At 46.9% G+C, this 14855-nt stretch overlaps 1 protein-coding gene across 1 annotated transcript; it reads right to left on the bottom strand.

Annotated features, from left to right (window-relative positions):
- Positions 1–4455: 4455 nt before the first annotated feature.
- On the bottom strand, positions 4456–13772 carry LOC308175648 (homer protein homolog 1-like; the record flags this gene model as incomplete). The annotated part of the gene is made up of 8 exons (XM_080551276.1): positions 4456–4644; positions 5479–5559; positions 5928–6038; positions 6293–6452; positions 8388–8530; positions 12578–12646; positions 13127–13219; positions 13641–13772. Coding segments are annotated over 8 exons (978 nt in total), but the record flags the coding sequence as incomplete, so codon positions are not given.
- Positions 13773–14855: the final 1083 nt, after the last annotated feature.

Raw genomic sequence — 14855 nt, 5'->3', positions numbered from 1 at the left:
CAGATCCGCCAGGGCGTCAGGCTGAAGAAGGTGCGCACCCAGCAGCGGCACGCCAAGGGCTCCTTCCTCCACTCGGCCGACGCCCTGACCCGGAGCATCCACGAAGCCCTGCGCAGGATCAAAGAGGCCTCGCCAGAGTCAGAGTCAGAGTCGGAGGACGAGGGCCTGCCCTGCACCGACTGGGAGAACTAGGGCTAGAGTACATACATACGCTGGACACACACACACACACACACACTCACACACTCCCCCCCCCCCAGAGTCTGAGTTCCAGGAGTCATACTTGCACACGATACACACACTACCACAGGAGATCTAGGGTCCTCACCCTGGGACATCTGGGGTCTTCACCTGGGACATCTGGGGTCTTCACCCTGCGACATCTGGGGTCTTCACCCTGGGACATCTGGGGTCTTCACCCTGGGACATCTGGGGTCTTCACCCTGGGACATCTGGGGTCTTCATCCTGGGCCCGCAGGAGAAAATTACACCTGGGATTGAATCCTAACTTGAGAACCGTTGGTACAGCCCAACAGGAATCCTTGAGGGTTAAGAAGAGGTCAGAAGATAAGGTTATACGTACTGTATCTTCATCTGTATATTATCAGTAAAACACGGGCCACTAGCCTTTTTCCCCCCTGATTTTCTCTGTTGTGCTGATGACTCTGGCTAGGATGCCTTCCTCACCCCCTCCTACGCCCACCACACACAGCTCATGTGTCGGGCACTCTGGTGCAGAATGACCCCATGTGTCACCCCCGTGTGGGGGTTCGTGTGGAGGGCTAGGTCCTGGGATACCTCTGTTACCAAGGAGACTCTCCAACACGTCTGAGTACTACTGTAGGTTGCTGTGATGGGGTTTTCTTGTTACTGTCAGAGGATATTTTTTTTATTTTTTTTTACGATCACAATCATACCCACAATCCTGTTGTGTTTTCTCATGTATTCTCTGTATAGGTAGAGAGGTCAATCATGCTGTGTTTGGAGGCACCACTGCCCTCTACAGCCAGCAGACGTATCTAGCTCTGGTCTGCAATGTGTCATCTGAACATGAAGTGTGTTTTTTCCCCATTTGTTTTAATAGTTTTAAAATGCTTTTAAATTCGTTTTTTTTTATGGTGGTTTTTATTAGAAAGGAGTGTTTTCTTTTGTTTTTTTTTGTTTTTTTACCGCCTTGTTTTTACTGATCTAGTAAGTTCGCTAGAACAGATTTACCTGGAGGTGTTTAAAGTGTGTGTAGTTTCATTGATTATTTTAAAGGTATTTCATGTAAGAGTTGTGTCAAAACTGAAGATAAATAGAATAAATAGAAGAATCTCTGTTTACTGCAATGAAACATGCACTGAGTCAGATCAACCTAGTGAGGTGAGAATGATGAACTCTGTAAGACGGGACTGTACAACTGCTGTCCAAGTAGACTTGTGGCCAGTTTAAAGGTTGAACTATCTTCAGCACTGTCTTTAGTGGTCTTTATGGGTCTGTCTTTAACCACTGGTTTGATGACAACTGTGGCATCTGGACCTCCTGTTTCATGCTGTCATGTAAAGTGGTCAAAACTGAATCATGTGACTGTTTGCAGAGTCTGCATATCTCAGGTGTGTCTCAGTAGACCAGGGGCCTCCTCTCCTCCCCTCTTCATCTGCACCGGTCTACAAACACAGGCAGGCTGTGAATGTGTTGGTGTATGAAGGGAAGGTCGAGTCATGAGGTGAGGAAGCCATTTTAGACTATTGAGATGCAGCCTTCCTGTCCTCTCGGATCATGTGCTCTGTCAACTCCATTATTCACCTCCCTTAGTCAATATCCATGTCATTGTATTAGGGCTCTGTCATTTCATCTTTTTCTTTTTTTTCTTTCTTTTTTAAATCTATCTTTGTTAAACATTTGTAAAATTCTAATCCTGTATTTATTATTAATTTTCATTTCTAGACGTTCTTCCCCTCTCAGACTAACACAGTTTGATCTATAACCCTTGACTCTGACCTTATGCTTGTGGCTGGTCTGACATTAAGATCAGCTGGTCACTTGGCAATAAGTGCAATATTATATTATACAGAAAAATAAATATTTGTCATGTATTATACTGTAATGAAATGTAAATCCTGAAAATACATTGGCATGCTTAAGAACTTAAAGTATTTATTGAGTAAAGCTTCATATGTTAAAACGTGGAGTTACAGATTTATGTAAAATCTGCCTTTTAAGATATTGTTTTTGCATTTTCTTGTCTTTTCCTATCATTACATTCCTAACTGCTTTATATATTCCAGTTATATTTTCCCCTTCGAAATAAAACCAAGTACCAAAATGTATTCCTGTCCTGTTCTTTGACTTCACGTTGCTGTGCCATTGTTGTACAGTATGAAGCCATTACTTCACTTGCCCTGTGGCCAACTGGGTCTAACACATTTGTTTGAGGTCAGCAACAAATAGTTGGTTGAAAATACAGCTGACCCCTTCTTTGGAAGTAAGTGGATGTTGTGTAATGAAAGACCAAGTCTGGACTAGACTTAAAGAACAGGAGGTTAGAGAACAGGAGGGTCCAGACTAGAGAACAGGAGGGTTCAGACTAGAGAAGCATCAGAAAATGGGAAAAGATGACACCCCTACATTTTTTTTCTCATTTTAATTTTACTATAAACTCAAAATTACAATTGTGTTTTAAGCATGTGGTATAATCAACATTTAAAATTATTACTCAAACGTTATTCCCTTTCAAACTAATATTCCGGTTCATCATTTAAATGTTATGATAAAGCCAACCCATAACTCCATTCAAGTCTCCAAAATATACCAGAACCAACAACAAGCCCTTAAATAGTGTTCTTCAGGTATACATATAACTTTTTTTTTGTACATTATCACAGATTTTTTGGCAATAGTAAACCCCACAAAATGTACCATAGCTACCATTGATGCATCTTTGTACCAAAGGCAACGTCAGCAGAAGTCATCTGTACAGGAAAACATACATTTGGCAAAAGGAATAAAAGTCTCTCTGCAAATCTCACCTGCTATACAAGTGTCTATAATTCCATTTCCTTTTTTTAATAGTTCAAAAATATTGCAAATATTCACACCTAAAAAACAACCGTGATACCCACATACCTGACATTAAAAAAAACAATATAAAGTGAAAATCATTTAAAGGTTTAAATAAAAGAAAACATCTTTGTTTCATACAACTTTCATTATAATCAATCGTGGTATGATCTTGAATAATAAATTAACAGATAACGAAGGAATCAATCATCGCACTTCAAGTCGCAACAAAACAAGGAAGGGAGGGGGAAAAAATCTTCTTTTTGGATTCACCCAAACATACAATTCCATTTTCACAAGTGCACTATAAATTTGTTATATCAGTATCTTTAGAAAAAGTGTTTCTAGAAAGGAAAGACTTTCGTAGTCACGGCTGACCAAACCCCAGCTTCTCGTCTTGGTTTATGGTTTCACCTTGTCTCCTCCGTGTCCCAGAAGAAGAGTAGAGGAAAATACCTGAAAGTGAGACTGAAAAGTGTTTTACTTCTTATGCTCCCTCTTTGTATTGCTCATTTAGTAAATAAGGATGTTCTCACGAGCCACACACAGGGTGACTATATGGGAACGGTTTCATAGAGGAACATTGGGAGGATTGGCTGACATCTTCAACCTTATGTCAGAGTCTAAAGGACAAAGCAGAGTGGCTGCAGAGTCAGTGAAAGCTTGAAGAACCAGCAAGTCCGACTGAGTCTGTCTCTACGTTATCTGATCCGACTGTTCGTTTGGCTGACAATGATATCCATATCAACGAGAGCTATAATAATACAGATGAGAGTCGTTAAAAAAACAAACTGATGCGTGGAGGACTACAAGAATAAACAAACAAAAAACAAAAAACATCAATCACCAAACTCTGGGTGACTGAACTGGGCACCAAAGAAATGCTCAAAATAAGGGCTTTGTTTTGTGGCAAACATTTTATAATAGGAGAACCAAAGCAAAAAAACACTATATCCATGTCCTCCCAAATGGAATGCTAGCTGGACTTTGGGGAAGAAAAAAGGACCAAAACAGACCAAGTTGATCTGTCTTCAGTGAGTAAAGACCCTCCCACAGGGTCTGTGGAGGAGAGAGGAGGGAAGGCAGGGCCACCGGGGCAGCCTCTTCAGAGAAGCTTCTGTAAACGTGCACGGATGTGACTCCAGAGTGAATGGATTTATTAAAACAATGTCGAAAATGTGTGCATACAGGTGTACCAGCATATGCATGTGTACATGCGTGTAATCGTCCAAAATGAGGAAAAAATGCAAAGTGAGTGTTTATTCATGACGACGTGAGTGTTTTCAGTCGAGTGTCCGTGCGTGACGACGTCCGTGTGTCTGTGAAGTGCCCGACGAGCGCTGAGTGCGTGGTGTTGAGATGATGGGTGTAGTTGCGGCGACCCTCCACCAGGTGGCGGTGGTGGTTTCCCCTCTAGCTGCCCTCGATGAGCTTGGACAGGCTGTCGCGGAGCTCCGTCAGCTCGAAGATCTTGCCGTCCAGGAGCTCCAGTAGGGAGCGCAGGCTCTTGCGGAAGTCTTCCCTCTCCAGCTGACTGACCTCCAGCCTCTGGTCCAGATCACTCACCCTGGCCTCCAGGGTCTGGTTCTTACACTCTGTCTCCCTGAGAGAGAGAGAGAGAGAGAGAGGAGAGAGAGAGAGAGAGAGAGAGAGAGAGAGAGAGAAGAGAGAGGGAGGGAGGGAGGGAGGGAGGGAGGGAGGGAGGGAGGGAGGGAGGGAGGGAGGGAGGGAGGGAGGGAGGGAGGGAGGGAGGGAGAGAGAGAGAGAGAGAGAGAGAGAGAGAGAGAGAGAGGGAGGGAGATGGAGGGAGAGGAGGGAGAGAGAGGGAGGGAGAGAGAGAGGAGAGAGAGGGAGGGGGAGAGAGAGAGAGAGAGAGAGAGAGAGAGGGAGGAGAGGTGGAGAAAGAGAGAGAGGGAGGAGAGACAGAGAGAGGAGTGAGAGAGAGAGACAGAGAGCGAGAGACAGAGAGAGGAGAGAGAGAAAGAGATAAGAAAAAAGAAAGAAAGAAAGAAAGAAAGAGAGATTAGCCGATGAACTCAAGAAAGTGTCTCACACGATGCTAAAGGTTTGAAACCGGCCGGCAACATTGAACACGGTCGTGGTGTGAAGCTCAACATTGAACACGGTCGTGGTGTGAAGCTCAACATTGAACACGGTCGTGGTGTGAAGCTCAACATTGAACACAGTCGTGGTGTGAAGCTCAACATTGAACACGGTCGTGGTGTGAAGCTCAACATTGAACACAGTCGTGGTGTGAAGCTCAACATTGAACACAGTCGTGGTGTGAAGCTCAACATTGAACACAGTCGTGGTGTGAAGCTCAACATTGAACACAGTCGTGGTGTGAAGCTCAACATTGAACACGGTCGTGGTGTGAAGCTCAACATTGAACACGGTCGTGGTGTGAAGCTCACGGCGGTTGGTTCTGTGGCTCACCTGTAGTTTCTGTGTCAGCGCGTCCTTCTGAGACTGGAACTCATTAGCGCCCTCTACCTCCTCCTTCAGGCGCTCTAGCTCCTGCACCACGGCACAGGAGGAGCGATGGGTGAACACAAACACACCAGGACTTCACATAGAAGGCTACACGTACACACACACACACACACACACACACACACACACACACACAGACACACAGAGACAGAGACAGAGACAGAGACAGAGACAGAGACACACACACACACACACACACACACACACAGACAGACAGACAGACACACACACAGACACACACACACCTCTCTCTCTCTCTCTCTCTCTCTCTCTCTCTCTCTCTCTCTCTCTCTCTCTCTCTCTCTCTCTCTCTCTTCTCTCTCCTCTCTCTCTCTCTCTCTCTCTCTCTCTCTCACACACACACACAAACTCACACACACTCTTCACTGTACCTCCTCCTTGGTCTTTAGTGCGTTCTCCAGCTCCTCTATCGTCTGGTTGAGCTCAGTCTTCTGAGATTTGATCACTGTGGTCTGACCACTCACACACTCCAGCTCTGTGACCTGAGGACACACACAACACACAACACACACCCTCTTACCTGAGGACAAAACACACAACACAAACACACACCCTCTTACCCGGTCACTCTGACTCCAGGGTCTCCCTCTTACCACTCTATCATGTTTCGGACATGTTCATGTTTCACCTTTTGGCATTAGTAGGTTTTTCCTCGGACAAATCTGACCCGTGGGTGGTTATTGTGTAGTGCGTAGTTATTGTGTAGTGTGTGTGTAGTGTAGTGTGTGTGTCCTACTCGTCTGTGCAGCCTCTCGGCCTCCTCCTGGTAAGCAGCCAGTTGTTGTTTCCACTGCTTCACGTTGGCGGTGGACTCCAGCAGCGCCGCCGTCAGCTTGGCGTTGTTCCCCTTCAGGGCCGCCAGCTCAGCCTCCCAGTGCTTGTTGATGCTGGTGGAGCTGGAGGGGCGGGGGGGGGGGGGGACAGGAGGGGCGGGGGGAGGACAGGGGACAGGAGGGGCGGGGGGAGGACAGGGGATAGGAGGGGGGGTGGACAGGAGGGGCGGGGGGAGGACAGGGGACAGGAGGGGCGGGGGGAGGACAGGGGATAGGAGGGGGGGGGGGACAGGAGGGGCGGGGGGAGGACAGGGGATAGGAGGGGCGGGGGGAGGACAGGGGATGGGAGGGGGGGTGGACAGGAGGGGCGGGGGTAGGGGCAGGGGGGAACAGGAGGGGCAGGGGGGAGACAGGGAGGGACAGGGGGGGACAGGAGGGGACAGGGAGGGAGACAGGGAGGGACAGGAGGGAGACAGGGTGGGACAGGGGGGGACAGGAGGGGACAGGAGGGAGACAGGGAGGGACAGGAGGGGACATGAGGGAGACAGGGAGGGACAGGGGGGGACAGGAGGGGACAGGGAGGGAGACAGGGATGGACAGGAGGGAGACAGGGAGGGACAGGGGGGGACAGGAGGGGACAGGAGGGAGACAGGAGGGGACAGGATGGGCGAGGGGGACAGGAGGGGACAGGAGGGAAACAGGAGGGGTCAGGTGGGGCGGGGGGGACAGGGATGGACAGGAGGGGACAGGGATGGACAGGAGGGGACAGGGAGGAACAGGGAGGGACAGGAGGGGACAGGGGGGATAGGGAGGAACAGGGAGGGACAGGAGGGGACAGGAGTGGACAGGAGGGGACGGGGGGGACAGGAGGGGACAGGGGGGGAGACAGGAGGGGACAGGGAGGGACAGGGATGTAGTCAAGTTACCAAATAGCACATGACATCACATGTGTCTGAGTTCATGTTTTATAAACCATGGGCACATCAGCGACATTACCGACACGTTAGTATGTTAAAGCGAACATGAGGGAAACGTTGTACGGCGCCTGGCCAGGGGGACGAAATGGACTTAACGCGTTTGGTTGATCCATAATTAATAGGAGCACTCACATAGTGTTTTTAATGTGATGCTTCGCTCCTGTGCGGGGGGGGGGGGGCTCGGGGGCCGACCACATGAATAATGAACGGATGGATTGACATATCCGGTACGGGCCGCACTGCGCTGTGCCAATTTCATTTTATATCAGCCCTGAAGAGAAGCCCCCCCCCCCCCCCCCCGCGGCCGGGTAAAGCCCTCCATTACGGAGCTCGACGTGGGACTGACGCGGACGTCCATGTGTTCATACAGGCAGACGAGGTTCTTTGACAGAGTGTGAATTATCCAGGGTTCCCACACCTTCTGAAACATCAAATTCAAGCACCTTTCAAGGACTTTCAAGACTCAATTCCTTCAAATTCAAAGACCCAACACGGCATAGTTTGAGACAGATCTAGATGAGAATTGATATAATAGCAACTATCCGCTCACAGACAACAATTAGAAAGAGAGGCTTGAATGTGTGAACATTAGATGGTCTCTTGCCTTCTCTACCACAGCACAGCAAAACAATATATTGTGAAGTATGTGTAAAGTTAAGCAATACAGAGACTTATTTACTAGTTGACGAGCTGAGTAAAACATTTTTGAATATATTTTTTTTAGAGAGAGAGAGAGAGGAATTCAAGCACTTTCAATGACCCATGTCTATTTTGACAAACTTTCAAGACCTTCATTTTTTTCCTCTCAAATTCCCCCAAAAAATAAATCACAAAAAATAAATAAATAATAATAATAACCCTCCCAAAATGACAAATAAAATAAAGTATGAATGGTACCATATGAAAACAGATCTGGCCTTCACCCAGAGCTGTAATCTCATTAGGTTTAACTACTGTAGGCCCGTGATGGACGTCTTTACACCACACCTTCCGCTGGCCCTAGCCCCCGAGGGGCACTCTCTCTAGGGCTTAGCCCACTACTCCGGCCCCTGGCTTGGGCGGCCTTGCTGTGTGTGTTTACCTGTGTGAGAAGGGCAATGCGTTCTGGGAGGGCTCGGCCCGGGGCTCGGGGATCTGGGGCATCTCTGGCGTCTCCCTCTCGTCGTCAGTGCCGTTGATACTGTCCGGGGTCAGAGGTGACTGGAGGTCCCCCGGGGCAGACTCCTGGCAGACAGACAACCACGTCATCAACATGTCACAGACTCCTGGACAAACAACCACATCCTCAACACGTCACAGACTCACAACTGTCACAGCGGTGTGTGTGGAACCATCTATTATTTCTAACATTCAGGGTAAAAAGAAAAAAGACCCAAAAATCACAATCGAATGCAGGAAAGGATACCTGCACGCTGATTTATGATCCCCCCCCCCCCCCCCCAAAGTGTGATGTTTTATTTTGAAGTGAGCATAGCTGACTGACTTGAAAATAAACCAACACTTTGGGGCTGGGGGAGGAGGTTGGGTGTGTTAACATGAGGCTGAGATGAGGTTAATCTGTCTGTTAATCTGGTATTAGGATGGCAGAGAGAGGTTGTTAAGTCAAGGCTGGGGGGGGGGGCAGGGTTCTCCCCAAAGAACACTGGCATCTTCCATCTTGAGTTGTTGTTTTTTTTCCTATCATGTAACCTTGTCTATAAAGCAGAAGGGAGTATCAAAAGTAATTGTTCCAGGGGGTTATTCCATCAATGTCGCTAAAGAAAAATATTAATCTATAATAATATGAAATTGATCAAAATAAGCCTGGATTTTCCTTTAGCGACGTTGATGGAACACCCCCCCCCCCTGGTGTCCTAAAACAAGATGTCCCGCTCTGTGAAACGATTCTGGGGAGACCCCTGGAAGAGGTGGATACACATCACATCATTAATGGCGCTTTTCCACTACCGACCCGAACCGGGCCGCATTTGTATCCGAGCCGTGCCGTGCCGTACTTTCAGAAACGCTTCTCCATTATACTGAGCGACCCGGGACTGTAGGAGGAGTTACGTGTCATAAGATTTCCCCCCCCCCGCTATACAGATCAGCGGGGGGAAATGCGTGTCTCCTGACACGTTGAGCACTGTGCTTTTTTTGTTGGTGAACTACCGTAATAAGCCTAAAAAAGTTCAACCGTTCAAAAAGTTGAAAAAAACTTCTCTGCTTTCAGAAACTGTTTGAATTTTTTAGATTGGGCATATAGTTCATGAATTACGGTAGTTTGAAGGAACGTTGTGGAATCTGCTGTAGACAGCTCCGGTTTCGGAGCAAGACTATCGGCATTAGTCAAATACATGCTCACATCAAGTCATCCGCTCACTGCTCTCCATCAAAAATGGCACATCCATCAATAATATTACACAATAACAACTGCTCTGATTAGATTGCTTAGATTGTTTAATACATCAACGGGGGGAAAAGCGAGATGAACTCGCGAGTATCATGCTTCCTCCATTGAACGGAAAGTCCTATCTATTCCATTCAAAGTGTTTTAGCCTTCCCCCTTTCCACTGGTAATAAGGAATTGGCAAGAATAGATCGATATAAATAGATCAACATAATGCAGCACTATCATGCACAGATCAGCCTTAAAACATGTAACGTTAGATATATAACGGTGCGACGTATTTCTACGGAAAGGCTGACTGACGCGGGGCTCATACAATCTCCGCGTTCGTTATAGATACGCTTGCAGCAGCGGGTGAACTCCCGGTTCATTGAGTTTACGGTTAAAAGCATAACTTCTCAGGGTGTCAGCGCGGTGGTTCAGGGCTCAAAATGACCGTATACCGATGGTGAAGTTAGCAAAGTAGTATTGTGTTTGTACCACCTCCATAGCCGGTGTTATTCACGGACAAACACGGTGCCCGGAGGCACCCTTTGCGGGTTAATAACTGTGGTTTACCGTGGGTTAGGATAACAATTCAAGTGTGTCCGGATAGGGGAGAGGACAGTAGGGTTGGGTATCGTTTGGGTTTTATCCGGTACCGGTTACTAACCGATACTTTAAAAACGGTACCGGTACCAAAACGGTACTTAATTCGGTACTTTTGATTTTTTTAAATGACATATATATATATATATATATATAATAATAACACGGTCGACAACATTAAACAGCTTTTCACTTTTTTATTGCTGAGGCACAATAACCACAGTTACACCTACAACCACAGTTACACCTACAACCACATTTACAACAACTACAACCACAGTTACACCTACAACCACAGTTACACCTACAACCACAGTTACACCTACAACCACAGTTACACCTACAACCACAGTTACTCCTACAACCACAGTTACACCTACAACCACAGTACCACAGTTACACCTACAACCACAGTTACTCCTACAACCACAGTTACACCTACAACCACAGTTACACCTACAACCACAGTTACAACCACAGTTACAACCACAGTTACACCTACAACCACAGTTACTCCTACAACCACAGTTACACCTACAACCACAGTTACACCTACAACCACAGTTACACCTACAACCACAGTTACATTGTTGAGCCAACAATATAAACATCCCCCGTCCCTTTCCTGGTTAAATAAAACAAAACAAGAAATCATAGAGGGCGAATGTCCACTGTCCCCCTCTTTAAATAAATAAACGGAAACATTATTACTAACCTGAGGAAATGCTGTCATCATCATCCTCAATGGGAATGGCGATCTCCGCCTCCCCCTCTCCGGAGGTGCTTGCTGCTGCTGAGATGCTTGCCGCCGAAGGGCGGGTGAACTTGCGCAAGCTGTCAAACACGGAGCACCCTTCTACCCTTAAATGTATCGCGTGCGTTGTCAGGTGTTTCATCAAGTTCGATGTGTTGCCTGCTTTACACGCGAATGATTTAAAACATTTTGAGCACTTCGCGTTGTTTTCATCAAGTCGGGTGAAATGCAGCCACACTTTAGAACGCTTCATTGCGGTCTTCGGCATTCTCGGTGACCTCGTAGCTAGGCTAGCTAGCGAAATTAGATAATATGATTATGATTATTATGATGATAATAATAATATCAATACAATAATACAATCACTAACTATATTACTACACTTACTATAAACTCACTCTTCTTCTTCTCAACACAACTGCTCACCTCACTACCACGACACACACTGATTGGAAATTGGAAACAGGCGATGTCACTTACGTCACGACTCAAGTCACGTGTGGTTGCATGTCACCGGACACCAGGGGATTTTTTTTTGTTGAAAAGTACCGAAATGAGGAACCGAAATCTCCTTTGCGATTCGGTACGGGTACATACCGAATGTAAAGTAACCGGTACCTACCGGTACCGATTTTCGGTACCCAACCCTAGAGGACAGGGAATCTGAAACCATTTGAATGGTGTCGACACGACACTCCTATCACGGTCGACACCGACATTATTTATATATACAGCATATGGATGTATGTTACCTGCCGCTTTCAGTTCTAGTAGTTTAGATCTCGCAACCAGGGAAACAGCGCCGACATGTGTTAAAGAGAGCAAGACGCGAATCTACCGGCATTTGACTGCCGCTGGACTGAGGAACAGCATCGGCACAGGACATCGCCATAATAGCGATTTTTTGTTATGCTTGTTGTAAATAAAAGTTCTATGATGCATTGAAATTACATTAAACTAAGATAATACGATGGTTATCATATTTTTTCAAATCTTTATTAATACGTTATTACAGAAACAGTAAGTGACATTTTCCTAGAGCGAAATCTGTTGTGGTATTTAAAAATGGCGGTTAGTGATGAAATCTATGAACATGGGATGACGATTTCCATTGACCAATCAACGGTGTGCAGCGTCACACGCAGCCTGGCAAAAAAGTACCTTTCCCCAACTTTCGCTACCCATCCCGAACAATAACTATTTTACCGTGCCGTGCCGTGCTGACACGGGCCACTCAATGGAAAAGCGCCAAAGAACAGGGCTTACCCGGGTCGACCCGGGCTGGCACTGTAGTGGAAAAGCACCATAAGTGGGGCTGGCTGGTAGTAGGGGGGGACACACAACTCTAGACTGGGAGAGGTGGAGGTGTTAATTAAGTAGGGCTGGCTGGTAGTAGGGGGGGGGACACACAACTCTAGACTGGGAGAGGTGGAGGTGTTAATTAAGTGGGGCTGGCTGGTAGTAGGGGGGGGGACACAACTCTAGACTGGGGGAGGGGCAAGAAGGAGGGTAAATGGCAGTGATCCATTTATTTCTGTTTTACCTTCTTTTTACCAGGTACCTTTTTACCAGGTACGTCGACTGACAACACATTGGTTTCTACGGCGACCACCTGGAGAAGAGTGGTTGGGAGAGCAGAAGGGGGGGGGAGTAAGCCTTTGGTGTGATCAGGCTGCTGCCTGCTTTAGTCATGTGGGACACGTTGAGGATCAGACCAGGATCAGGTTTAACACTTCCCAAAGCACCATGGGATTTGTAGTGACCACTGAGAGTCAGAATCAGGACGGCCCCCCCCCCTCACTCATGAGGTCTCTTTGATGAGGATTTCGAAACTAAACATCACTTCAAGGGACTGACTACGTGACGTCGATTTAAAGTACATTGACATGGTTTTGATGACAAGCGCGCTAAACCCCTGTCTGTTCCTTTCACCTTTGGGTTCGAAACAGAATGCTAATGTTAGCCGTTGGTGACGGCGGTGAACTAAAAAGTGTGGATTCCAGTATTTTGCTGCTGGAGCACACAGACTACTTTCAAATTAAATAAATATAAAGGTCGATCACTTTTTCACTGGGGGGGGGGGGGGGGTTACCTGGGAGGGGGTGCTGGTGAGTTCCATCTTCTCCTGGGACTTCTCCTTGGCTAACCGCGCCGCCTCTTTGAACTCAGCAAACTTCTCTGCAAACTGAGACAGAGCCGGAGGAGAGGGATGAGTCACTGTGAGGGGGAACATCTTCCACCCTCCACACACACACACACACACACACACACACACACACACACAGTCAGGTGTGGTAATCATCCACACACACACACACACACACACACACACACACACACACACACACAAACACACACACACACACACACACACAGTCAGGTGTGGTAATCATCCACACACACACACACACACACACACACACACACACACAGTCAGCTGTGGTAATCATACACACACACACACACACACACACACACACAGTCAGGTGGTGGGGTCTGAGGTGAGGTCAGGTGGTGGGGTCTGAGGTGAGGTCAGGTGGTGGGGTCTGAGGTGAGGTCAGGTGATGTGGTGGTGGTGTGGTCCGAGGTGAGGTCAGGTGACTGACCTTGGCCAGGTGGCCCTCGGAGCTGAAGCCCAGCCCGTAGACGGTGTTGGCTCGGCTGTCTGCCCACTGGCCGAACTTCTGGGAGGTCTTGGTGAAGGTCATGTTGGGGGTGATGGTGCTGTTGATGATGGCCTGAGAAGGATTCAGACGTGCGGGTGGGATACGAGTCAGATATGAATCACATGACGACACCGACCTCGGCTGAGAGGTCATTCACTTCTAAACGTGCACATATGTGCACAGCTGCACATAATCTTAACTGTACATATATTTGTCCATACTTTTATGGCTTTTTTTCAGGGATGCACCGAACATTCGGCCACCGAATGTATTCGGCCGAATATCGCAAAATAAAGCACATTCGGTATTCGGCCGAATGTGTGAAAACACCGAATGTTTACCACCGAATAGTGGCCGTGTTTTGATGATACTTGCCAGGTCATTCTTAGGGAAGAACTGACGATGAGTGAAGGGAAGTCCAGGGTAGATGTAGACAGAGGGTTGATTGGGAGTGGAGACAGAGGGTTGATTGGGAGTGGAGACAGGTGTGCAGGTTTGGCTGAAGATCTAATTAGCGGGGACAAGCCTCAGCTGCGGCGGAGAGCACGCTGTGCTCGAGCTGTGGGGGCGGGGGAGGGTGTGTGAAGGCCCAGCCGTAACACTATGTCATTGAACCATACGGACATCAATACTTAAGCCACAACATACAGAATTATCAAAATCCTGTAGCATCTCTTTAAAGAGAGTTCACCTAATTAGTTAACTTGCAATCTTCCAAAGTATTTTGTAATAATATTATCATGGCACACATTCAACACAAGTCATGAATAAAGCTTCGGCCTACATTGATGAAAGATTTTCTTTCAGCAGCTATTCAGGGAAAACAAAAACATTTAATTTGACTGATTTATTTTATTTATTGTGCTTTGTTGGTATAGACTGATGTCTGCTGGAATGTTCAATAAAAGTTATTTTTTTTCTATCTCAATTTCTTTCTTTGAGAAGCATGAATAAAAAGCAAAATGTATTTAGTTTATGCAATGATAAAATTAAAAACTGCCGATACACATTCGATATTCGGTATTCGGCCAAGTGTTTCCTTAAATTCGGCTTCGGCCTCGGCCAAGAATTTTCATTTCGGTGCATCCCTATTTTTTTTTTTTTTTTTTTGGTCTGGTTAGATGGCGACCTGAGTTTGGTTGTCTTTGTACTTTG

Source organism: Nansenia antarctica (genome assembly GCF_963989245.1).
Source record: "Nansenia antarctica genome assembly, contig: SCAFFOLD_948, whole genome shotgun sequence".
Taxonomy (NCBI): domain Eukaryota; kingdom Metazoa; phylum Chordata; class Actinopteri; order Argentiniformes; family Microstomatidae; genus Nansenia; species Nansenia antarctica.
The sequence above is the reverse complement of the archived record's forward strand: the minus strand, read 5'-3'. Positions and strand labels throughout refer to the sequence as shown.